This window comes from Equus asinus, chromosome 2, assembly GCF_041296235.1.
Source record: "Equus asinus isolate D_3611 breed Donkey chromosome 2, EquAss-T2T_v2, whole genome shotgun sequence".
In the NCBI taxonomy this organism is placed as follows: Eukaryota; Metazoa; Chordata; class Mammalia; order Perissodactyla; family Equidae; genus Equus; species Equus asinus.
Genome location: NC_091791.1, coordinates 113,493,221 through 113,519,646, shown reverse-complemented (window position 1 = coordinate 113,519,646; position 26,426 = coordinate 113,493,221). Strand labels below are relative to the sequence as shown.

General features: G+C 40.3%; 1 protein-coding gene across 1 annotated transcript in view; it reads left to right on the top strand.

Annotated features, from left to right (window-relative positions):
- TARS3 (threonyl-tRNA synthetase 3) overlaps window positions 1-26,426 on the top strand; it is a 65,699-nt gene that overhangs the window by 2,957 nt on the left and 36,316 nt on the right. Inside the window, exons 4-10 of the mRNA XM_044763008.2 lie at window positions 6,509-6,632; window positions 11,763-11,884; window positions 13,586-13,703; window positions 16,731-16,795; window positions 19,239-19,317; window positions 20,159-20,305; window positions 21,401-21,499. Coding sequence (XP_044618943.1) covers window positions 6,509-6,632; window positions 11,763-11,884; window positions 13,586-13,703; window positions 16,731-16,795; window positions 19,239-19,317; window positions 20,159-20,305; window positions 21,401-21,499 — 754 coding nt within the window. The remainder of the gene's footprint in view (window positions 1-6,508; window positions 6,633-11,762; window positions 11,885-13,585; window positions 13,704-16,730; window positions 16,796-19,238; window positions 19,318-20,158; window positions 20,306-21,400; window positions 21,500-26,426) is intronic.

Sequence of the window (26,426 nt, the reverse complement as noted above, 5' to 3'; positions counted from 1 at the left end):
GAAGTTATGTTGTTTTGACTAATGTTAATTCCTAGCATTAAATACAAATTTATGAAAGTATAGCTCTAAACTGCCATGTAAATAAAGTTTTATTATTTAAAAAGCAAACTTTTTTAACAATTGAAATCCTGACATTTCCTTTGGAAACTATGGTTAAGATTGTATTTCCTTTTCATCCTATCATATCGTGTACCCTAAGGGCCCCTCCCAACCTGTTCCCATGTTTTCCAAGAGAGATGAATAGATGTACTGGGGAAAAATGGGCTTTGAGGCAAAAATAAGTTGATGTTTCATCCTGGAGAGTCACTGTGCATGTTAGCATGTTAGAGACTGACAAGCCTGCACTGAAGAAACCTGTTCAAGCTTTGGAAGCAAAGTTATTGATTATGGAACATGTGCTTCTTTGTACACTTAGCAATATGCGTTTCCACAGGGTACTAGCTTAGACACTCCACCCTCAGGTTTAATGACAGAGGGGTTGCAGGAGTGTCTAAAAAGTAAAATCATCCAAAACTAAAGGATGGGCCAATCTTTATTGGGCAAACCTGATAAGAAAACAGCGGCCGTAATGTTACTGTCAGACAGCAGAATTCAGGACTGAAATCATCCAGTGGGATACTGAGGCTTACTTTAAAAATAGGTGAACAGTATACAATTATACAATCCACAGTGATTATTTGTCATGAGCCTTTATGAGTTAAATAATATAGCATCATGGGGCCGGCCCGGTGGTGCAGTGGTTAAGTTTGCACGTTCCGCTTCTTGGCAGCCCGCAGTTAGCCAGTTCGGATCCCGGGTGTGGACATGGCACTGCTTGGCAAAAGCCATGCTGTGGTAGTCATCTCCCGTATAAAGTAGAGGCAGATGGGCATGGATGTTAGCTCAGGGCCAGTCTTCCTCAGCATAAAGAGGAGGATTGGCAGTAGTTAGCTCAGGGCTAATCTTCCTCAAAAAAAAAAAATATATAGCATCAAATTAGAAATACAAAATTACAGAAACTCAGGAGTGGTAGACTGTAACACTCCTCTTGACAGATCAAATAGGCAAAATTAAGGTCATATGTGTCTGAGTAATGACACTGTAAGGTAGACTTCATGCCTCCTTGCCCATCTCTGTGCTCTACAGGCAGAGACACTGCCTTCTCTCTTGGCACCTGTGGTCATGCTTTTGGCTCCTCAGAATCCTAAATAAAATGCAGAAACATACAGTTCACATTCTGTGAGTACAGTGAAATCACTTACAAACGCAGTAAACAGATTAATGACAATAAGACAAAAAGTAAAACTTGAAAATTAAAAAAAAAGCTCTTTAAAATAACTTGGGTGAAAGGAAATAAAAACAAGCACAGAATTCTTAGAAAATATTTCTAATGAAGAGAATACATTTCAAAATCTATCACCACTACATCCAGAGTGGTTATCAGAAACAGATTTGTGGCGTTGAAGGCTTTTATTATTGAATAAGAAAGAATGAAAGAAACAGACTAAGAATTCAACTCAGGCAGTTAGTAAAAGAACAGTTAAACAATTTAAAAAGTGAATTAGAGAACAGTATTAACTAAAAACTGTTAGAGTAAGTAAGGGTCCTGGGAGGTGGCTGGATATAAAATAATAGCTTTATTCTGTTATACTGCCTGTTCCCTTGTTTAACTGAGAGCAGACTGCATAGGTGGTTATTCCTGCTCTGGGGGAGCGTAGGCCTTTCTAAGCGTAACATGTGAGGTAGAAATCATTAAGGAAAAGATGTACAGATTCAAACTGCACAAAAATTAAACACTTAAGAAAAATGGCCATGTGTAAAAATGACACACAAAAAGGGAAATGACAGTTGTGGAAAAAAATGTACCATGTAAAACATGATTGCTCTCTAAGTGTTTTTCAAATTAGTAGGAAGCAGATGAAAACTTGAACAGAGGAAAAAATAATCTTATAAATGCAAATGAAAATAATTACCTATTACCTATTGATTTGTCAAAGATGTATGGAAAATAGTTAATATTGATACAATTTTGAGGACATGACCCTGCTGGAGGCAGGATGAATCCACGCAGTCTCTTTCAAGCTTTTAAAGCCTTAAAAATGTGCAGACCCTAACCCTTGGACCTAGGAATTCTATACGTAGCCATTTACCCTAAGAAAATACCCCAGTCGAAAAAATGGGCAAAGGACAGTTCATAGTAGTTCATGAAAGAGTAGTTCTCAGAGTGTGGTCCCCAAACCAACAGCATTAGATCACCTTGGAACGTGTTAGAAAAGCAGACTCTTGGGCCCCATCCCACACCTCCTGAATCAATTAACAGTCTATATTTTTATGAGAGGGGCTTCTGATGCAAGCTAATGTTTAAGAACCACTGAGTTAGGCTAAACTTCTGCAAAAAAGAGACCCCCAAGAAAGTGGCTTAAATAAGGTGGACCTCATGTTCTCTCACATAACAGTACAGAGATGACCAGTCCAGGATGGTGGACATCTCTGGTCCATGCAGTCATTTATGGACCCTGGCTCCTTCCATCTTATGAATCTGCCATTGCCTAGGTAGGGTTTGTTAATGTCTTGGCGTGGAAGCTGGGTCCCATCCGTGGAGCCGCCTGGAGGCAAGGGGAAGAATGGCTGAAGAACGAGGATGCTTGGAGGCCAAGACCCCTAGTGGCACACTGTAATTTCCACTTACATTCTGTTAGCTCACATTTGGTCACGTGGCCACCCCTAGCTGTAAGAGAGAATGGAAGTGTAGCTCCTGCTGGCCAGCCACATGTTCAGCTAAAGCATTCTCACTGTGGAAGAGAGAAGAATGGTTTAGGGGAATAATGTCTGCCACAGTGTGCTCCTCTAACGTCCAGATATCTGTGAGCACCCTTCTTTCATCATCCCACACATTCATTCTCTACCCAAATGAGACAACTCCAGGTCCCATCAACTGGAAGCCCAGGATTTCCAAGTGTTGTGCAGAACACCCCCGTCAGGCTGGCTCCTTGCACTCTAGCAACAAATAAACTAATGGACAAGGCTGCCCATCCACACATGTATACAGTGGTGGAATAAACACAGACAATCACAAAGTTCTATTTGGAAAAAAGAAGAAGGAGCAGTATGGCAGGCACTGGTGTACAGAAGCCATCAGATCCTGCTGGCAGCGGTTGTGAGGCCCACAGCTTGGCAGTGGGTTGTGCTTGGGTCAGCCCATCTGGCCACCCTTTGTTCGCTGGGAGTGGCTCTCTTGTCCACAGTCTCTCGAGGGCCCTCATTTTGCTCTTTGGGAGGTTCATAACTGTCCATCAGCATCATTTGCTGCATCTGAAGTGCAGGGCTGTTTGTCCTCTTGGAGGCCGTGTGGTTTGCACAGCACAGTTCCCACTGGTGCACACTTGGAGGCTGAGGGCTCTTTTCAGGATCAAACAGTCAGAGGTATTTGTAAGCTGGATTTGTAGTTCATTTGGCAATAGAATTCCCTCAAGCAGTTAACTGTAATAGGCCCTTGGTCTGTTTGCTTCTAATCAATTCCGAGTGAAAGTAATCTCACTTAAAGAATTCTTCTAGACAGACTTTTCACCCCTTTATTCCCTGGCTTTTGTACTTGGCTCACTCCCTTCTGTCTCAGTTTAATGGGCTGAGATCAGATGAAACAACAGGCTGTTGTTTACCTGTAATCCTTGTGCCAGATGGGCCCCTGTTGCCTGTCTTGATGCCTGGCCTTTGGGAAGGGCTGTCAGTGCCCGTCCTTCTTGCTGTTTGGGACAGAAGATTGTGTTTCCAGTCTTGCACAGCCTCACATATCCAGGCTTTGTCAGTTTGGGTTACAGGCCATGGGCTAGAAGAGCCTCCCTTGGCAAACCCTGTCCCTTCCATCTCTGCTTGCAAACTGGGCACGTCTCCCCTGATCTTATCTCATTCTGGTTGTATCTTGCTAAAAGCTAAAAGTGGATATCAGCATTCTGCCCTTTTATAACTGCTTCCTTATGTGCTACAGGCATTGGAAGCACATTAGTTTGCCTGCAGTTTTTATCAAATCTTTTGTTCTGCCATAACAAGGGTTATTGGCTTTCCGTATTTTAGTATCTCTTTCCTTTATCCACTGCCCATCTGCTCACCCAATGCCACATGTTTTGTTTTTGTTACTCACTTCCAGGTCCTTATTTCTGTATTAGTTAAGATACAGGTTAAACTACTGCAACAAAAAGACTACAGAAAACTCAGTGGCTTCAATATGGTCAAAGTCTCTCTCATATAGTAGTTTGGAGGTGTGGGGTCCAGGTTGGCAGGGCAGCACTTCTCCATACAGTCATTTGGGGACCTAAAGTCCTTCCATCCAGTTGCTGGGCTGTCTGGTACGGTGTTGCTCTTGTCTACATGGTCCAAAGGGAACAGTACCTCTGTGCTCCAGTCCATAGAAGGCAGGGAGTGGATGGAGAAGTGCCCTCCATTGTCTTAAGGCTGAGATAGAGAAGTGCAACATATCACTTCTGCTTGTATCACGCCTCCAAACTTAGTCACATGCCACATCTAGCTGCAAGGGAGGCTGGAAAACTTACTGTAGAAGAAGGAGAGTGTGGATTTGAGGAGCCCTTAGCAATCTATCAGAGCCAGTAAAAATGAAAATAAAATGCTATTTTGTTAATAACAATGTCTAACATTTATAAATTGTTATTAGGAGTACATTTTATTTAATTCTTAGAATAAGTGTATGAGGAAGGTCCGACAATGCCCAATTTACTACTGGGAAAACTGAGGCTTAGAGAAACGGAGTAAATTGTCCAGTGTTTAAACCCTGGTTGGCCTGACATCAGAGTGCATGCTCTTAAGCACAGTGCTGCACCACTGCTCAAGTTACTCACGGAAATGCAGATTATAACATTACATTGTAAAGAGGGCACAATTTAGTAGTACCTAGCATTATGAGGGCACAGAGAAAAGGTACTCTTGCACCCTTCCTGATAGGAGAATTCGGCAATATGTTCCAACAAAAGTTATTAAAAGTATATTTCCCTTGACCCAAAAGTTTTTCTTCTAGAATTTTTCCTGAGAAAATAATTGGGTACTAAGATGTATGTTCAAGAATGTTCATTGCAGCATTATTTGTCATTACCAAAACAAAACAAAGAAACACAAAACCCACAAAGAAATAATCAAAATGCCCAGCAATAAGGGATTCATTAAGTTCATCTACTGCATTAAATAGCATGTTTTACTAGTCTGTCTAATGTTAGGGAAAATGTTGTGATTTATTGTTAAGCTTAAAAAGTAGGTTACCAATTAGCATATGCAGAATAATACTATTAAACTTTTTATATTGGTGTATATATTTATGAAAATATGTGGAAGGACATACAGCAAAATGTTAACAGCAATTTCTGGGCAATAGGATTGTGGATGATTTTTTTTTCTTGGTGCTTTTCTGTACTTTCCAGGTTTCTTTTAATGTTTTTTTGTAAATTTTCAAACAACAATAAATGTCATTTGAAAGACACACAAAAAAAAGGAAAGGAAAAGATCAACGCATCAATAGAAAATAGGTAAAGGACATGAACAGTTAAAAAAAAAGTAAAAATGGCCAGTAAACATTTACTAAAATTAATAATCAAATAATTCAAGTTAAAATGACAATTCCCAATGTCAAATTGACAAAGACTTAAAAAATCTTTTGGGGTGCATGGAAGTGGTACACTCAGACAATATTTGTCAGAAATCTTTCAAAGGCTCGTGCCCCTTGGCCTGGCAATTTCACTTTGAGGGCTTATTCCCAGAAAACAGTCACGGGAGACACAAAGCTGGATGTGTCTGGATGTCTGTGCAGTCAACTCTATGATAGCAAAACACAGGTGACCGGAATGTGCAGAGTGGAGGCTTCCTCAATGAATATGATACTTCTAGACTGTTTTGGAATCTGTCAGATGGTATTGCAGTGAAAAAGCAGGCTATAAAATTATATTGGCAACTATGCTTTTAAAACCAGTATATATGTTTATGTGTGAGTCGGGGTGAACATAGAAAAAAGACTGGAAAGACATGTACCAAATGTTATGAGTAGTTATCTCTGGGTGATGAGATGTATATGTGATTTTTGTTTTATTCTTGTGCTGTCTGTTTTCCAAGTTTTTTACAGTGAATGCATATTACTTTTGCACTTAATATTGCAAAATAAAAAAATCTGTCTTATTAGTTTACATTTGTACTTTCTATCCACTTAAAAAAAACCCTGGAAATTATTATTATTTTTTATTTTGTTTTGTTTTTTTGCCTGAGGAAGATGAGTCCTGAGCTAACATCTGTACCAGTCTTCCTCTTGTTGTATGTGGGTTGCTGCCACAACATGGCTAACCAGTGGTGTAGGTCCGTGCCCAGGATCCAAACGCGTGAACCTGGGCTGCCGAAGTGGAGTGTGCCAAGAGTGCGCTGAACTTCACCACTTTGCCACAGGGCTGGCCCTGCCCTGGGAATTATTTTAATCTTTTGTTTTAATGAATTGTTGTAGAATGTGATAAGGTTAACTCCCAAGTGACTTTTCTCTCACTAGTCAAGAACTGGCTGAAAGCACAGTGGTAGCCAAAGTCAATGGTGAATTATGGGACTTGGACCGCCCGTTGGAAGGGGACTCCACCTTGGAGCTGCTCATGTTTGATAGTGAGGAAGCTCAAGCTGTAAGTATTTAAAAACCAACCAACCAAACTTTGGGTGGTTATGTTATAAACTACTTTATATACAAAGTCACAAACTGAAGTCAAGAATGAGGAGTTTTGTGGCCAAGATTTAAAATGTGTATATTGGTATTTAATAAATATTTAATATGTTTTATGGAATGAATATATACAAGTATATATCAATTTGTTGTTTCCTTAAGTTAGAATGCCTTAATTATTAAATCAGTGTGTATTTGAAATGAATTTTTATTAGACTTAAAAATGGATCTACTTTATAATTTAATATGTGTGGGAGAATTGGAAAAAATTATCAAAACTCAAATATCCTTTAAATACTTGTTTGTGTAATATTCCATAAAATAGATACCACATTTTCACATAGGTCTCTGATATACACTGTCACCCTCACTTTGCAATCTCCCTTTAAGAGGTCCGTTGTCTCAATAAAACCTAACCTGTGAATAGCTTAGGTTGCATTAGTTGTGAAGCTTACGTGGAATTTCTTGATTTATTAATCCAAACTGTAAGAACCATATTATAATTACTTCTTTGTTTAAAATATGCAGAGTATAGCCATTTAATAGTTAAACAATACAGTATTAATAAAATCATATTTACAAGCGATTCAGAAAGAGCAAGTTTTTTAAAAAATAAATAGCTTATATCTATTATTTAATTTTTCTCTCTAGTTCTTAACAATTGTCACCTAACTTCATCCCAGGTGTTATCCCTGGACCTGTAAAATTTTATTTATTCCCTCAGTCAACTGACCAGTGTCTAAGGCAAGGGATGCAGGTGCGAGGTTCTGTGGGGCTGCAGTGGACAAAGCATTGAGGCTCCCGCTCCAGAGTTCACATCTAGTGGGAGGAGATAGTGAACAAGAAAACAAACAATAGGTGCTTTCAGATGGTGTCAGTCTCTGGATAAAGTAAAATAGGGTCTGGAACAGAGAGCAGCCGTGGTAGTTGGTTAGTTTCAGTCCTCTTCTAAGGGCCCAAATGCTGCCTGAACCTGGGTGTGAGCAAGCCTTGCGCTTTCCCACACTGCCGGGCTCTTGGTTGACCTGCAGGCATCTTTCTGCTACCCTTCTCTAGCAGTCAGCTGTTGAACTCGCACTGTCAGGGATTTGAGTGGGGGTGGGGAGGAGCTGCCAAGTTCAGTGTTCCATGGAGGTGTTGGCTCTTTGGAGTTCTTTCATCCTTGTGTTTCGTGAGGTCATGAAAAAGAAAACACTCATTATCATTGGGAATCTTTCTAGACTGCCTAACCAGCATGCCCTCTGCTTGCCATGATACTAATGTGGTTCCTGACATTGCATTATGGGGCTTCCATAAATATTTGTGGTTGTTGATGAAAATGATAACGGTAATAAACATTGACTGAATGCTTGTTATGTGCCAGGCACTGGCCCCAGCTCCTTATGTGCATTATGTCATGAGTCTTCAGTTACTCTATCACACAGCCACTGTTTTAATCCCCATTTTACAGATGAAATAGCCAGGGCTTGGAACAGTTAGGTAACTTTTTCAAGATCTTGACGCTTCCTCTAGTGTAATTTAGTAACAAAGGTTTTTTTTTGTTCTTGGATTTTATTTTCCTATTACTATGAACATGTTAGCAAGATTTTGAACATAAACCAATTTATCAATATTTAGTGACTATCCAGGAAAAAGAAACCCTATAGGAAAGTGAATCTAGAAAACTCAGATCTACAAAATGATAAATTAATGATTTTGTAAAAGCATTTTTTGCTTTACTGAAAAATTCAAGTCTCCATTAAATAGCAAACTCTCACTTTTATTTTTTTGGTGAGGAAGACTGGCCCTGAGCTAACGTTTGTTGCCAATCTTCCTCTTTTTGCTTGAGGAAGATTGTTGCTGAGCTAACATCTGTGGCAGTGTCTCTCTATTTTGTATGTGGGACACCAGCACAGCAGGGCTTGATGAGCAGTGTGTGGGTCTGTGCCTGGGATTGGAACTCGTGAACCCTGGGCTGCTGAAGTGGAGTGTGCGAACTTAACCACTATGCCACTGGGCCTACCCGTCACTTTTATTTTAAAAGACGATTCTAGGACTGGCGTAGTGGCATAGCGGTTATGTTAACACAGTCTGCTTCAGCAGCCAGGGGTTTGTGGGTTTGGGTCCCAGGTGCAGACCTACATGCTGCATGTCAAGCCACACTGTGGTGGCATCCCACATACAAAATGAAGGAAGATTGGCAACGGATGTTAGCCCAGGGCCAATATTCATCACCAAAAAAAAAAAAAAAATTGGCCGGCCCCGTGGCCGAGTGGTTAAGTTTGCACACTCTGCTGCCGTGGCCCAGGGTTTCACAGGTTCAGATCCTGGGCACGGACATGGCACTGCTTATCAGGCCACGTTGAGGCGGTGTCCCACATGCCACAACTAGAAGGACCTGCAACTAAGCTATACAACTATGTACCAGGGGGATTTGGGGAGATAAAGCAGAAAAAAAAAAAAAAAGATTGGCAACAGTTGTTAGCTCAGGTGCCAATCTTAAAAAAAAAAAGGAGAGGATTCTATTTATAAGAATATTTAGTGCATAATGTAGCATACGAAAGGACTCCCTGCCCTCTGGATAAATTCATATGGAAAATGACAGAGTGAGAATGTTCATGTAAGGTTGATAAATACGCACACCAGAAACAAGGGGTGTTTTATAAAATGATAGAGCTTTCAAGTTTAAATATATATCTAATTGCTATTTGCTTTTGTAACCATCACGTCTGGTAAAGGGTGTATTAAGGTCTATGTTCTGCCCTGAATCTTTGTGAAATTGCAGGAGCAATCCGTGATGTGCAGCCGCAGTCTCATTCTCAAGAAAACATAACGTGCTTATTTGGAGGTGTAAACAAACAAAGCAGATTCTATAAGAACAGATGCTGCTAGTTCTGCGACATGCTTGTAGTTAGGTTCAGTGACCTGTCCCAGGGTCTCATGACATTAGTTTGACATCACCTGCAATTTCGATGGCTAGCCGCCCGCCCCCCCCACTCCCCATCCTATATATTTTCGCAGCAAAATTGACAGTTAACCACTCCCTTCTTTTTTTAAGGTTCTCCATGTCGCCAGTGCTTTCCTAGTTTTATTCTCACCTCTGGTTGTTTTTTGTCAGTCTTCTTTGCTGGCTTTTTCTTCTTCATCCACCTCCAAATGTTAAGAATTCCTCCGTGTTCAGTCATAGCCTCCTTCTTTCTTTAACTCCTGTTCTAAGCTGTCATACTCATCTATAAACTGTCAACTCTCAACTCTTCTATCTGTAGCTAGAATGCCCTTGTCTTATGTACACTCCTGCCCATGTGGCATCTCCACCTACATATTGTACAAGAATCTTTACTTCCATTCGTCTATAGTGAAATTCTTGATTTTAACCTCAAAACTTCTTTCTTACCTGGCTGCCCATCTCAGTGTACAAGTTTACCACGTACCTAGTTGCTCAGCCCAGAATCTTGGAGGTTGCATGTGATGAGTCCCCGTCCCTCAACTCTAGTCTGTAATTTATTGGTAGCCGTTACTTTCATAATGTGTCTTGAATCTGCCCACTTCTCTCCATCTCCACTGCCACTAGCCAAGATTCTATAATCATGCCATTTGTAGCAGTACCCAAGAAACTGCCCACCTGCTATCTCGTTCCTCTGAAATCCATTCCCATATTGCTACCAAACAATGTTTTAAAATGTAATTGAGTCCATTTCTTTTCTGCTTAAAACTCTTTAATGTGTCCCATTGCATTAGAATAAAACCCAAATTCCTCCCAAGCCCTGCGTGGTCACTGGCCCTCTCTTACCTCTCTAACCTTTCTCGAGCTACTCTTTGTTCGTCTCCAATGTATTAGCCACCCAGGCCTTCCTGACTCCCTGAGAATGTAGAGGCTTTGCTGCTGTTCTTTATTACAGTGCTTGTTCATCTCCTTTTAATTGCTCTTCTCATCTTGTGATTATGTACTTACAGATTCATTTATTGCCTGTCTCTCCTCCACCAGGCTGTAAACCGCATGAAGCCTGTGACTAAGGTGTTTTCACTGTTGCATCCCCAGCACCTAACACAGTGTTTGGCTCAACAAATAGCGAGGTGTGGACAAAGCACTGAAGAGGAGACTTGGGCTGGTGTTGGCAGTTGGCCTGCCATCCCGGCACCATCCACAGCAGAGGGGCTCTGCCCCACGGGCTGACCCTCTGTGTCTGTTTGCAGATCATATCCCAGCCGAATGCCGTGGGTCAGGATTGCACGTAGTCTGCTCAAGCAGCTAACTCCCTTTGCTCTGGGTTATTTATTTTATAAAACATCTGTCTAATTTTGATTTGTTTCCTATTTAATAAAGGGAAAGAAAGTGCTGCCAGAGGACTCAATTATCTTGTTCCTTTGGCACTCGTATGTATTTGGTGACTTTGGTTAGTTTTAGTTTATCTGTAAACCATTGATTATTTGGGAATTCAGTACTGAGTTTTCTGAACTTTTAGAGCTGATGACTGGCCTTTGGACTATGGTAAATTAACTCATGTATTTACTGCTTCGAGGTTTCAGGCAGCCAGCAGGCTTCCCCCCGCAACACCTTGCCCCCTCCACTAGCCATCTTTCAAACGTCCACAGTCATGTGCTGTTCAGCATGTGAAGACTGCCGTGTAGATGCAACATTTTGTTAATGTTAGTGATGTCATAAACAGCGTCTTTGGCCCTCCACATTCTGTTCAGATGCTGCCCCTGAAGAAAAAGGAAGGCAATTAGTGTCTGTCACTCCCCGCCTTCTTGCACTCTGGGCTGAGCCAGGCTTCCGTGTGTCTACTCTTCTCAGTGTCCAAGTGGGTGGTTGAAGCTTTTAGGCAATTAAAACACACAGAAGGAAATGATTTAGGAGCTGTACTTTAGCTGTGACTCAGAACAGCAGTTTTACGCTAGAACCAAGCAAATGGCTCTGGTGGAAACTCAGAGTGCTCAGAAAATATGCTCTTCCAAGTGGGCATTGGAGATTTTCTTTTGAAATCACTGTTGCCCTGTGTGTTGGTGTTTATCCCCTTAAAATTTATCAACCTGCTTACTCATGTTTTTTTACTAATAATTTTCCATGACATAATTTTGATAGCCAGTGACCTCTGTGTCCTGTGCCCTGCAGGTGTACTGGCACTCCAGTGCTCACATTCTTGGGGAGGCCATGGAGCTTTACTATGGAGGCCACTTGTGCTACGGTCCACCCATTGAAAATGGATTTTATTATGACATGTTCATTGAAGACAGGTAACACCACTGGATAGTCACTTCTGAATGCATGTGTTTATAGTCCATTTTTTTAAAAATAATGGTTATGTATTAATTTAGTGAATTATATGTTACATAATGTGATTATAGATTGGATAGGTATGTTTGAAAATTATTTTTTTTATGAGTTTAGATTCCAGGTAACTTCTTTAATGTTTTCTTTCTTTTCCCCAGAAGGAAGTGATATACTATTTATCTAATCTGGGACTTGCTAGAGCATAGTACTAATTGAGACTGGGAACGAAGGTTAATCCCTGGAGAGCCGTTATTTCGGTTCTGGTCCATGGTAATCGAAGATGCTGTCCATCTGGGCCAGCATCTCACACAGATGAATACCAGATGGGGCAATTCACAGGGGCCTCACATTCAATGGTCTGTTCTTGAAATCATTAGCAACAGGCCCAGCCCAGCCCACCTCCTTCCCTGCAGTCCTCATGGCTCTCAAGGATACCACGAGCAGTCCAAACTGAAACTGGAGGGTCCTTCCAATTCCTCCCTGCTCCTCATCCCCACCCCACCATCCCGTCGCTCAGTCCAGTTCTGCCAATTTCGTCTACTAAATAGCTCTCCCATCCTCCTCTCCTCCTCTGTACTTCTGCCTTAATTTAGACCCACAACATCTCCTGCCTGGATGACTATGGTACATTTTGCCTTTACTTGTCACCTCCATCCTGCTTAAATGATCTCCCTCATCTCTCCTGAGCATCCAGTATTCTGTAGTCCTGCCTTCAGGCAGATCCGGCTTCATCCCCTGTTACCACCGCTCCAAGATCCATTCAGCAAGATTTTTTGACTGCCTACTATGTGCTGTGCTTGCTGCTGGTGATTCAGCAGTGAACAGATCAGCCTGTCCTTGTGGAACTAACAGTGTGGTTAGCTCAGACAGACAATAAACAAACAGCATCCACTGTCAGGTGGTGATGAGTGCCATGAAGGAAAATAAACCAGGTATGGGGAAGTGTGTGCTGTGACAGGAAAGCAGTCAGGAAAGGGTAAAGTGACTTTGAAGCAAGCACCAGAGTGGAAGGAGGGAGCAAGGCTCTGAGGCTGCTGGGGGGTATTTATGGTCCTTTAGGGGAAGAACGTGCGAGGCCTCTGTGGAACAGCCCCTGTGTGGGCATATGCCGTGCTTGTTTGAGGAGTGGCAGGAAGCCAGCGTGGTTGGAGGGGAGTGAGCTGAAACCTGGGAGTGACTGAGGGAGGTCAGTCCATGCCTGCAGAGGCCCACTGCCCTCGTGAGCACCCAGCTCTGACTCCGCCACTCACGCACACAGATCTTCCTTCAGCCTGGGCTCCACGGTCAGTGAGGGCAGGGACATGGCGAGCACTTCATACAGCCCTCTGAACGAAAGTATAAATGTGTGAGGGACGAGGAAGACCGCACAGAATGGGCCTGAAAGGAGCTTACAATCCACCTGGGGTCGTTTCTAATGGGGTTTTCAAATGGCACGCCTCACTGCAGAGAAGAAGTGAAGTTGATGGCTGTCTCCTCTTTGAGAGATAGGATCTGCCTTGTATGTGAATTTTTGACTTTCTGAAGTCCTGGTACAAAAAACCCCAAATTCCTCAATTTGGAAAGTGTGTAATTAGAGACAAAGTCTACAGGACAAAGGTCCACACAAAGAAACATGCATATTGTCTGAAAAATCTGTGTTGATTCTTACTTGCTCTTCCTTTTAGAGCAGTGTCCAGCACAGAGCTGTCAGCGCTGGAGGGCATGTGTAAGACGATCATAAAAGAAAAGCAAGCCTTTGAAAGATTAGAAGTCAGTAAGGAAGTCCTCCTGGAAATGTTTAAGGTAAATTCAGGAAACTCTTTAGAATAACAAAGCTTTTTGCCGGGAATATTAAAAATAATTAACATAGACAACCTTTTTTTTTTTTAATAAGTAATTGACTGGTACTAGCCCAGTTGTTCCAAATGATTTGGCAACCTATTGTGATGTTGTCACCAGTCACTCAATGTGCTATTTCCCTACTATTTCCTGAGAATTTTAATGCAGACATAGGTAGGTAAAGGGCCAGCTGAATAGTTTTCATGTATGTATTTATAAATCTGATTAATTTTTAGTATTAATATTCTGACTACTAACTTCAACAATATTTTTAATACCGTATACAATTCTGGCTTTTCTCTTTCCTTCGGGGTTGTCTGTGGTTATTTTTTTTCTTTTTTTTTAGATTTTAGCTTGGAGTAACCTGTATAAAATTTCAGTTTTCTCTTTATGTTGTTTTAACCAATGTACTTAGATATATTCATAATTTTATTTTTAAAATCACAAATATCAGAGAAAGCACATATAGTCATACACTGCATAATGATGTTTCAGTCAAGGGCAGACTGCATATATGACAGTAGTCTCCTAAGATTAGTACCATGTAGCCAAGCTGTGTAGTAGGCTATACTATCTAGGTTTGTGTGAGTACACTCTGTGATGTTCATACAACGACGAAATTGCTGAATGACACGTTTCTTAGAACGTGTCCCCATTGTTAAGTGATGCACGACTATAATTTGAAAGCACAATATTGTTAGTTTTATGGGCTTGAATTAAAAAAATAGATTTGGATTTAGTAAAAGTTGCAGCTACTCTTTTTTTGGTGGTAAAATATCCAAAATATAAAATATATCATTTTAATCATTTTTTTTTTTTTTTAAAGATTTTATTTTTTCCTTTTTCTCCCCAAAGCCCCCCGGTACATAGTTGTGTATTCTTCGTTGTGGGTTCCTCTAGTTGTGGCATGTGGGACGCTGCCTCAGCGTGGTCTGACGAGCAGTGCCATGTCCGCGCCCAGGATTCGAACCGACGAAACACTGGGCCGCCTGCAGCGGAGCGCACGAACTTAACCACTCGGCCACGGGGCCAGCCCCTCATTTTAATCATTTTTAAGTGTGCATTGGCATTAAGTATATTCATATTGTTGTGCAACCATCACCAGCATCTATGTCCAGAGCTTTTTCATCTTCCCCAACAGGAAACGTGTACCCATTAAACACAAACTCCTCATTCTCCTTTCCCCTCCATCTGTCTCTATAGATTTGACTACACTTAGAACCTCATATAAATGGAATAGTACAATATTGTCCTTTTGTGACTGGCTTATTTCACTCAGCATGTCCTCAAGGTTCATCCATGTTGTAGCATGTGTCAGAATTTCCTTCCTTTTCTGAGACTGAATAGTATTCCTTTGTGTGTATACACCACAGTTGGTTAATCCATTCATCTGAAGACGGACACTTGGGTCGCTTCCATCTTTTGACTATTGTGAAAAATTATGAACATGGGTGTACAGATATCTGTTCAAGTCCCTGCTTTCAGTTCTTTTGAGTATATACCTAGAGTGGAATTGCTGAATTATATGGAAATTCTGCGTTTTACTTTTTGGGCAGCTGCCATACCATTTGCCACAGTGACAGTACTATTTTACTTACATTCCCACCAACAATGCACAAGGGTTCCAGCTTCTTCACATTCTTGCCAACACTTGTTATTTTCTTTTTTTTTTGCTAATAGCCATCCTAATGGGTGTGAGGTGGTATCTCATTGTGGTTTTGATTTGCATTTCTCTAATGACTAGTGATGTTGAGCATTTTTTCATGTGCTTATTGGCCATTTCTATATATTCTTTGAAGAAATATCTATTTAAATCCTTTGCCCATTTTTGAACTGAGTTGTTTGTTTCTTGTTGTTGAATTCTAGGAATTCTTTATATATTCTGATCCCATTATCAGATACATGATTTACAATTATTTTCTCCTATTCTGTGGGTTGAGAACTAAATTCAGTAAAGCCTTCATGAAGTAAAATGATTTGATTTTAACATATAAGTATGAAACAGTTAAATCATACAAATCTATTTTTTCTCCCAACAGCTACCTCCTTTCAGTAGTTGTTTAATATAAAGTACCAGCATCATAATAATAGTGATGAAAGCATAAAAGAAAAATATCTGCTAAGTTTTTTAACATAATGATATCTTTTACTATAAACTTTGTTTTAATTTTTACACAAATTAATAATGTAGCTGTGTCCTCAGAATTTTATTTACTTATTTCTTGTAGTTAAAATTAGAATCTTCTGGAACAGGACTGTCCGATAGAAGTATAATGCAATCCACAAATCTGAGCCACATATGTAATCTTAAATTTTCTGGTAGCCACATTTTAAAAGTAAAAGAGGGGCTGGCCCCATAGCAAAGTAGTGAAGTCTGGCATGCTCTACTTCAGCAGCCTGGGTTGGCGGGTTCGAATCTCAGGCACGGACCTACATGACTTGTCAAGCCATGCTGTGGCGGCAACCCACATACAAAATAGAGGAAGACTGGCACAAATGTTAGCTCAGTGCTAATCTTCCTCAAGCAAAAAAAGAAGATTGGGAACAGATGTTAGCTCAGAGCCAATCTTCCTAACCAAAAAAAAAAGTAAAAGAAAGATGAAATTAACTTTTATAACTTTTTTAACCCAATATATCAAAAAGATCACTTCAACATGTAACATAATAATTATTTTTAATTAAATACAAAAATAATTAACGTAATTAATGAGCTACTTTATGTCCTTTTTTCACATTATGACCCTGATCCAGTGTGTTTTGCATTTGCAGCACATCTCATTTCAGGTTAATTGCCTTTCCAGTGCTCAGCAGCCTCAAGGGCTTGTGGCTCCCGTGCTGGACAGTATGGCTCTAGGCTGTGAGCTCTTCATATCCCCAGGGTCTCAGTACCTAACGCATGGTAGATGGCCATTCAATGTTTGTTGAAAAAAGGAAGTTTTTTTCCATTCAAACATTTTATGTAATAACATGTAAATATATTTTTCTTTGTAGTACAATAAATTTAAATGCCGCATCCTGAATGAGAAGGTTAACACGCCAACTACCACAGTTTACAGGTAAAGTGTGTGTGCATAAATTTTAAACTCTGCTCAGTGGTAAACCTGAAGGCGTTGGCAGTGGAAGCAGTTTGTCTCTGGCTGTGGGGGTCGATGTGTAAATTTGCATAGTTGATATACTGCTTCAGTTAGGGACTCCAAAATGTTATCACCAAAGGGAATTATTTTTTTCTTGTTTGTATTCATCAGGATGGTACAAAAACCCAAATTTTGTTTTCTGATGTTAGCTGTAGCAGCATCTTTCTCCAAGTGGGTGAGACTGTGTTCGCCCAGAGCCTTACATTTTTGAGGGGTTGTTAGGGAAAGGAATTTTGTTGATCCTCCCACATTCTTATGAAGGTGGCGGTGGGCCATCTCCTCACACAGTGATTTTCTGCCTTGTGCTGTAGTGCCCAGAGTCCAAAGTGTGTTTTCGCTATTATGTGAAAAGTCACATATCGACCTTTATGCGTTAGCAGATTATTCACGATGAAACAAAAAGTTGGAAGCAAAGGCAAAGTCAAGTGGTAAGAAGAGGGAAGGGAAATTAGTACAGTGACTTAGTTCTGTTAGTTTAGCGTTAGGCTCCTGACCCCTTTTTTATTCATCCGTTTCTAAGCTGCGTTACAGGTAATTGCTGTTCCCCATTTCTGTGTCTTCCGGCTACCTGGCTGCTGCTGTGACCTTCATGGTCCCATCTTAGAAGATCTGGTGTCTGTATAGTCTATACTATCACACATATCCATTGGGACACTTGTTTTCCACAGTCAAGTACTTATGGTTTTCTGGTTTAGTTGAACTATAAGTAAAATCATACCCCTTCTGTGAGCTATGCACAGGGCATTTCTTAAATTATGATATGAACTCATTGCCATTTGACATTGAAGTGGGATACCATGTTTATCTTATTTTTGCCACTATCTCATGACCTGATAAGGTTTTCTTATTTATTACCTATAATTCAAATAAATGTTAGGATAGCCATTTTAAAGTATAAAAATAAATGAAGAAATAGAAAGGGTATGTTAAGTTTTGAAATTCTGGCTTCTGCTACTTGACCTTTTTTGTTTTTGTTTTTTTAACTTTACTTAGATCAACATCAACACTTCTTATTGTATCAATTTGAATGGCTGTATTTAATTTTTGGAAAATAAATGACTTTTTTTCTGTGGGATTATTTAAAGATTAGAGTATTGAGGCCTTTCATGCTAATTAGACATTCCTTCCATTGCTCTGAACGTTGATTTACTCCATTGTGGACAGAGAACAATATATTAAAGCTTCATTCTACTTTGTTGAATCAGCCAGTCCCTTTATGTGTTCATTGTAATTTTTAACTTTTTAACCAGTGAACTTTAAAAATATTTAAAATTGGTTGGAATAGTTAAAAGGAATAACTTACTTTTGTTTACTAAATTTTCCTTATATTAGTTGATGTTAAGTAACCTTCCCTCTGACCTGTGTTATGAGTATTTTGACTCTGTTAGTGTTCCTGTACTTGAAGAAAAGGCTGTGCTCATTAAGATTTGGGAGTCCTTGTTCATGACAGATTTGGAGGTCCTTGTTCATCATAGGTTTGGGGGATCCTTGTTCATTATAGGTTTGGGGGTCCTTGTTCATTATAGGCGCAAGAGAGTCCCTGGCTACAGCCCCATGTGTTTTAATAGCGGTGTCATCTCTGATCTGAACTTTTGCCTGAGATTTGCATTGTAAGTCAACGTGCTGTTTTAATCAACCAAGAGACATTTAGGCATTTTGTCGTGAAACCAGAGAGCCTATAAACAAACAAAAAATCCTTGAAACTTATTTATTTTTTTAATAGACTTTATTTTCTAGAGTAGTTTTAGGTTCACAGTGAAATTTGGAGGAAGGTACAGGTTTCCATATATCCCACATGTGTACAGCTTCCCCTACTATCAACGTCCCCCACCAAAGTAGCACATTAGTTACAGTCCCTGAACCCACATTGGCCCATCATAATCACCCAGAGCCCAGGGTTTATATTATAGTTCACTCTTGGTGCTGTACATTCTATGGGTTTGGTGAAGTTTATTTTTCAATGGAAGGTGTCAAATTAATGCCTTTTGTATAAACTTCATATAATTTTGGTTTTGAAAATTAATGTAGAGCAGGGAAATGGCTTTTTGATTTTATGACAGTAGGAAGTTTGTAAGAACCTTGGGATGTGGCAATGAAAAGTGGTGTCTCTGTATGCAGTTTCTTTCACAAGATTCTGTAGCTTTTGAATTAGAGGAAAAGAGAGAAGACTGGGATCTGAGACTAGATGAATTGCCTCTCCTTCACCCTAAATTAAAAATTAATTTAAATTGCCCCCAAATTAAAAATTGCCCTCAAACTTACAAATAAGTGAAATTCTTTACCTAAAACATATGAGAACATGGTTTATAATGAATAACCCAAAAAGCTGTAACTCTGTGAGCATATTTTAAATATTCCATTATAGGTGTGGTCCACTAATTGACCTTTGTAAAGGCCCCCATGTAAGACACACTGGAAAAATTAAAGCCATAAAAATTTTCAAGGTAAGAATTGATTTTTTTTAATATAGCAAACTTAAGGTAAACTAGATAAGAAGGTATTTCAGTCCTATATTTTATAATCTGAACATCATGCTATTTTAAAACATTTCATTCTTATTTGATTTTTACATGGACTTCTAAAAATAATATGATGTTTTAGAATTTTGGTAATTAGAACATTATATGTAGCTTTTAATTGTTTATGATTTAACCTTACTGTGTTATAATGCATTTCTTTTTTGTATGATATTTTAAGATATTGTTCTGCATACTGTTGTTTTCTTGAATTGCCCTAATGTGAACAAGAACATTTATCTGGATGTGAGAATAATGTACTGTAGGAAAAGGGAAAAGACAAAAGGGGATATGGTGGTATAATGGAGAAAACATTGCTCTGGGAATGAAGAGGCTGGGGACTGACTTTGCAGTCCTGGCCTCTCTGGGCCTTATTTTCTCGCAGGTGGTGAGATGAGGGTTGATGACAGCACTGTTCTTAACCACTGGCCGTGGATCAGCAAGGCCTGTCTTCGCTTCCTGCCTCTCCTTCCTCTGCTGCTCCCCTCCTCGGTGATCACAATTGCTGTTTAACCTTCCCTCACTTCCACTCTTTCTTTCTCACTTTCTATTCCTAGAATCTACCACAGGCTCAACATAATTTATGACTAATGATATAATTTGGGCTGGGAAGTTTTAGTTAGAATTAAAGATTTTTTCAAGTGCTACAAAAAATCATCTTTAAGTAAGCTATGTTGTTAGAGTGGAAATTTGTATACGTGCTTAAGAGCAGTTTTGTTTGTAACCAGATATTTTTTATATGTTGACCAAAATGTTGTTTGATGTTTAGAATTCCTCAACATATTGGGAGGGCAATCCTGAAATGGAAACATTACAGAGGATCTATGGGATATCCTTTCCTGATAACAAGATGATGAAAAACTGGGAAAAGTTCCAAGAGGAAGCCAAGAACCGAGATCACAGGAAAATTGGGAAGGTATGCTGCACACCCTAAGCACTACTGGAGTGGGAACATTCTTTTGTTGGCTTACGATTACATCTCATAAAACCATATTGTTTTAATAATAATATTTCTTCTTCTTCTCCTATCTTCTATTTTGCTGACACTCATAGTTTGCTGTTGAGTGCTTTCATGCTAATACCCTGGATGTCTTCTAACCTTGTTCCTTCCTGTATCTTTTATTAGATTTTAAAAATTACACCCTTCTCTTATTTTCATTTTTTTTTTGAGGAAGACTAGCCCTGAGCTAACTGCTGCCAATCCTCCTCTTTTTGCTGAGGATGCCTGGCCCTGAGCTAACATCCATGCCCATCTTCCTCTACTTTATATGTGGGACGACACCACAGCATGCCATGCCAAGCAGTGCCATGTCTGCACCCGGGATCTGAACCAGTGAACCCCGAGCCGCCAAAGTAGAACATGGGCACTTAACCTGTGCCACCAGGCTGGCCCATTCTCTTATTTTTATCATGATATAAAAATACCTTTTAAGAAATTATGTATACTTGGTAATAGACTTTTCATTTGGGAAGTAGAACAGAAAGAAAGAATGAGATGTGAATGCAGGTACACCTAGTTTTAATCTCAATCCTGCCACTTATTAGCTGTCTTGTATGATGGGCCAGTATTCACTTACGGAACTGCATGTCCTCGTCTCTTGCTGGGCAGCCTTGCAGGGCTCATGCAAGGACAGACGCTAGGTGATGGCATGGGCAGGCTCTCAGAATGTGATAGCCGTGATGATGGTCACCATCACTTAATGCCCACCTCCGGCAGTGAACTTTTCTGATCTTTTTTGTCATGTTGATCCATACTCCATGGTGCCAAGTAAGAAATTAGCCGTAAGTAGAAGTTGAAGTAAAAGCTAAGCAATCGTAATATGAATTATAATTTTACATGTGCTTTTACATATATTTAGATATAGGTATTGAGAGACTTTGGAATGTCAGTTATTAGAAGATGGAAATGATAACTGAGTATATGTTTTACTCCTAGCATATCCTAGCATGTGTACAGTAAATATTCAGCAATAGCAGTGAAATTTGAAATGCAATTATTGTTTTAATCTAGGAACAAGAGCTTTTCTTTTTCCATGATCTGAGTCCTGGAAGCTGTTTTTTCCTTCCCAGAGGAGCCTTCATTTATAATACACTTATGGATTTCATACGAGTAAGTTAATTTAAAAAATATTTTATTCTTATTCAACTCCATTTTACATTTTACTATTTTCTCTCACAGTAAAATGGCCAAGCATTTTTTTTTTTTTTTGAGGAAGACTAGCCCTGAGCTAACTGCTGCCAATCCTCCTCTTTTTGCTGAGGATGCCTGACCCTGAGCTAACATCCATGCCCATCTTCCTCTACTGTATATGTGGGATGCCTACCACAGCATGGCGTGCCAAGCAGTGCCATGTCCGCACCGGGATCTGAACCAGCGAACCCTGGGGCACTGAATGGGAATGTGTGCACTTAAACGCTGTGCCACCGGGCCGGTCCCAAGTATTTTCATTCATTTTATTTTAGTAATATTAAGAATTTTGAACCTAGAAGAGAAATAGTGGATTTTGCCTTCTAATAAAAACATTGAGATAATTTGTATTTTCCCTAAATAAATTCATTCTTGGGTTTCATTAAATGCACCTATTGTCCGTATAAGTTTCTAGAGAAGCCATACAAAGATACATACAATACAAAGACAAGCATTAGACCAAGTGCAGAACTCTCTGTGAAAGAGAAGAAAGCAGGAAGTGTCATATTTGGCACAGAACGCTAAGCTATGAAGCACCGCTTCTCCACATGTGGTCAGTGGACACTGGTGCTCCTCCGTCGTCATAGGTGCCTCCCAGGTGATGTGGCAGCTCCAGAGCAAAGAGTGAAAAAACAGTTCTGTAAAATACCTACGTGTAATGCCAGTCCATGGATTAGAAAGTCTTCGTTAGGACCTTATAGATACTGTTCAGAGGTATCCATGTGGGCTAGGAGGATTACATTTCCTTTCTTGTGCTTTTTTGTGGTCTTTCCTATAATTAATAATTTTCATTTACTGAAAATTTTCATTTACTCAGTTTTCTATGTGCCTGTCACTAATTCATCCTCACCTTTCCATGAAAATCTGAAACTCCTTGCAGCATGTTCTGATGGTTCAGATAATCTCTGAGTCAATTTTTTTTTTTCAAATTTAGTTCTCTCACTCCAGAATTAACTTGCTGCTAAGATTCTTGCCAACTGATGTCTTAGGACTTCTTTTCCTCCTCATCCTGGCTACTCCCTCATGTCTTTCCTATGCTGATTCCCCTCTTTCCTGATCCTGTGTCTTCCTCTTCCTTGCTTATCCCTCTCACTTGGGGGAGCAGTTTCTTCAGTAACTTCCTGAAAAGGGTACATGGAATGTACTGGTCATTCTCTGTCTGCTTCACCTGACTCATTTTCCTTCCTTCTCTTCTTGTGCTGTGCCGCTGGAGGCTGACCACTTTGGACTCTGTGACCTGGGTTACATACCTTCCATAGGGATTGGCCAGTGCTTAGCCATGGTAGAAGACCAGAGGGTGGGGAGGTGCGACTTGAAGAATCATTGAAGATTACTGGAGACTTCGGCAGGTGGTAATGACCATCACAGCTGCTGTTTTGGATGTACTGTTTTTGCTGGAAAATTAACACAGCCTTTGACCTCTTGAACTCTAGGTTGGGGGTGAAGTGTGTGAATAGACAGAAAGTCTCTGTGGTTGTATGATTGTATGGGTTGCAAATTGTACAACCATTGAAATACACAACCCCAGTGGTCTCTCATACTAAGGTAAGGGCACTGATAGGAAGGAGTGGGTCCCTGAGGTTTGGAAAGGAAATATTTAGCAGATAGAGATGAGGTGGAGAACTTTGAACTCCCAGATACCCTTGTCTGAAGAAACTGGCCTTTCCATGAAAAAAAAATAAAACAACCAAACAAATTTTTAGGAACTTTACCTGTTTTTTCTCTTGGTTATCTGTTACATGGTCTTGCCTCTTCCCATACCTAGAAGTTTTTTATTATATGCTAGATATTGTATATAAAAATAACTGCAGAGGTTCTAGATAATATTATTTCCCACCAGAGCATTTACCCTCTGCCAGAATTGAAGGCTGATCGCTCAATCCAGTCAGAGACTGAGCTGAATTAGGGCTGGGCTTCCATTTTGATAAATCACGTTCTACCTCTGATTCATCCCTGTTTCTAGGGCATGGCCCTCTGAGTTTCCAGTCGACAGTCTGGTGGGTCATCATCTCTTCAGCCCCAAAAGACCGAAGGAGAGTCCATTCTGCCCTTCAGATGTGTTCTACTACTGAGAAAAACTATTCCAAGTGTCCTGTGATTATCACGTGGGCTCACAATCTACTAATGTGTCATCTCAGTCAGGTGTAGGGGCAGGTGAGCCTCCTCAGGTGCAGTCCCTTAGGTACAGATCATCAAGTACAGTTCCTCTCCGTTATAAGACCTGTGAACTGAAGAGACAAGTTATCCGTGAGCCACCCCACTATTCCCTCCCCATGTTATAAAATGATGATAGAGGAATAGGATGCAGTAGGTACTCCCATTCCAAAAGGGTTGGGGGAGAGTAGCAGGCACTAGTAGTCACTGATCTATAGAAATCTTGATAACGTACCAGTTCTCCCTGCTACAGGGGCAAAAAATGCACATTGATTAGGACTCAGTTTTGTTCTTTCTGGGCTGTGGTTCTGAGTCATCCTTCTTTTTCCCTAAGAAATGGCCCATGTGAACCTCTGAGTAGCTTTCTCAGTGTTCTTAACCTGATTCCTTCTGTAGAAGGTTGGGGGTCCAAAGGCCTCATTTCATTTTGTGATATCTCTGTCTCTTTCAATCTAAGCTACTACAATTCCTTTAAAAACTTTGGGGTATTTTACATACGTTTATAATCAACACCTAGATAAAAGCCATGCTTGCATCTCTTTCTGAGACCGAGCCTTCTCTACCTAGGGCTGCCTGTGAGGCTGCTGTGAGATAATACTTAAAAATATAAAAGCCTTAATGTTTCACTGAGAGAACCTACAAAGCACACTCGTACGGGCTACAAAGCTGCAAAGTTTAAGTCTACAAAGCACACCTGAGGCCTGCTGGGCACTCAGGTCACACTGAGTCTCAACCCCGAGGCCACGCTCGACTCACTGTCACCTGGATTTTATCTTTGTCCTGATGCTATTCTTATCTTGTGAGCCTTCTACTGGGAGAATCTGATGATAAGAAGTTGTATTTTTGTGCCCAAGTAGGTCCTGGCACTTTTATATTTCCTCTAAATTTGGCTCAAAAGTGTTATAGTACTCTCTTTGGTTTATGACTCTCTTCTTAGATTTTAGCATAGACAGCTAGAAGTCAGTTGTCCTTGTTGATGCAAAATAACTAATAACCGTTCTATAGATGAGAGAAATAAGGTGAGTTTTGCCTTAGCCAGAGTGAGGGTTATAACCCAGGAAGGCCTTGGAAAACATTCCAGAGAAGTATGGTTTTCAGTACAGTCTTACATCTTTTTAGAACAAAAAACATACATTAAACATACTCAGGATACATTTTCAAAGTTTCAAAGATGTATTTAGTTGCAAATTAGCAGGTCAGCATGACCCTAATGTCAGGAAAGGGACTCATACTAGCGTTACCAATAGGGCATTACCAATAGTGCGTAGGAAGGGAAGTATTGCTTGAGGAAGATTGTCACTGAGCTAACACCTGTGCCAGTCTTCTTCTATTTTTTGTATGTGGGATGCTGCCACAGCATGGCTTGATGAGCAGTGCGTAGGGTCCGCACCTGGGATCTGAACCTGCGAACCCTGGGCCACCAAAGTGGAGTGTGTGAACTTAGCCACTACACCACCAGGCCAGCCCCATGCATTCTTATCTTAAGAGAGTGTATTCTTTACTTTAATGGTTAAAGCAGATGTACAACATATATTTGATAGGCCATAAGTCAGGCTTCTTTAGTTCAAGCCAAATCAGTTTTGAACCCAAATAGTTACCCCATATACCTCAATATGTGAAAATCTCTTGTCATCCTTTTCTACTGTCTGCCTAGATATCTTCCCAGCTAAATCCATGAGTTCTTTGGCTACTCTTTCTGTTTTCCATGTTTCTTCTGGTGACGGTGTTACCAAATGTCTGTCACCACATAACAAGGGTTCTCTTTTCTTCAACTTCCAATAACATTTTCCTTACTGTCCTTCAAGACCTTGCTGATACTCTCTTTGAGGCTCTTCTGGCTTCTGCCCACCACCTGGCCCCAAAGCCAAAGTTACATGTTTTCGGTTATCATTATAGCAGCACCCGCGTCCAGTGCAAATTCTGTCCTGGTTGTCTATTGCAGCATAACAAAGTGTCCGAAGATTTAGTAGCTTAAAACTGACATTTTTTCATTATTATCTTTCATGGTTCTGTAGGGGAGGAAGAATATTCCTCTACCCTCTAAGTTCTTTTGGCTGGTCTAAGAATTAAATTGACATGAGACAGAATAACAGGAGAAAATCAAACAAAGTTTAATGATATGTATACATGGGAGAAACCCAGGAAATCAGAGTAACTTGCCAAAGTGGTTGAAGCCACCACCTTAAATATTGTCTTCAGCTACAGACAAAAGAAGATGTTGGGGTAGTGTTTTGGGACTTAAAGGGGAGGAAGGCAGTTTACATGGAGATGGAAAAGCACATGTATGGTAAACAAATGTTTGCTGGGCGTCTCCAGACAGTGGGACCTGAGAGGGAACTTTGATAAAATGGGCCCTGCCGGGTGCCTTTCTGTCTACCACACCTAGTTATCCATGGTGATAGCTCCTTCCTGGAACAGGCCTTCTATCTTAAATTCTTTTAGGCAGTTATGGGGTAAGGTCAAAATTTCTTTCTGAGTCTTTTGTTCTTAAAAATAATCAAATCAAAGAGACACATTTTGGGGAGGCCAATTCTGAGCTCCCACAGTTCCGAGTGTTAGACTCACATGGGTGACTTTTGCATTGGGTCCATCATGTGACTGCGTTCAGGTGGAGGCTGATGCCAGAGTTGCTGATTGAAGTGTAAGTGAGCTTCATGAAAATGCACAAAGCTGAAGCTCAGTAAATTTTCACCCA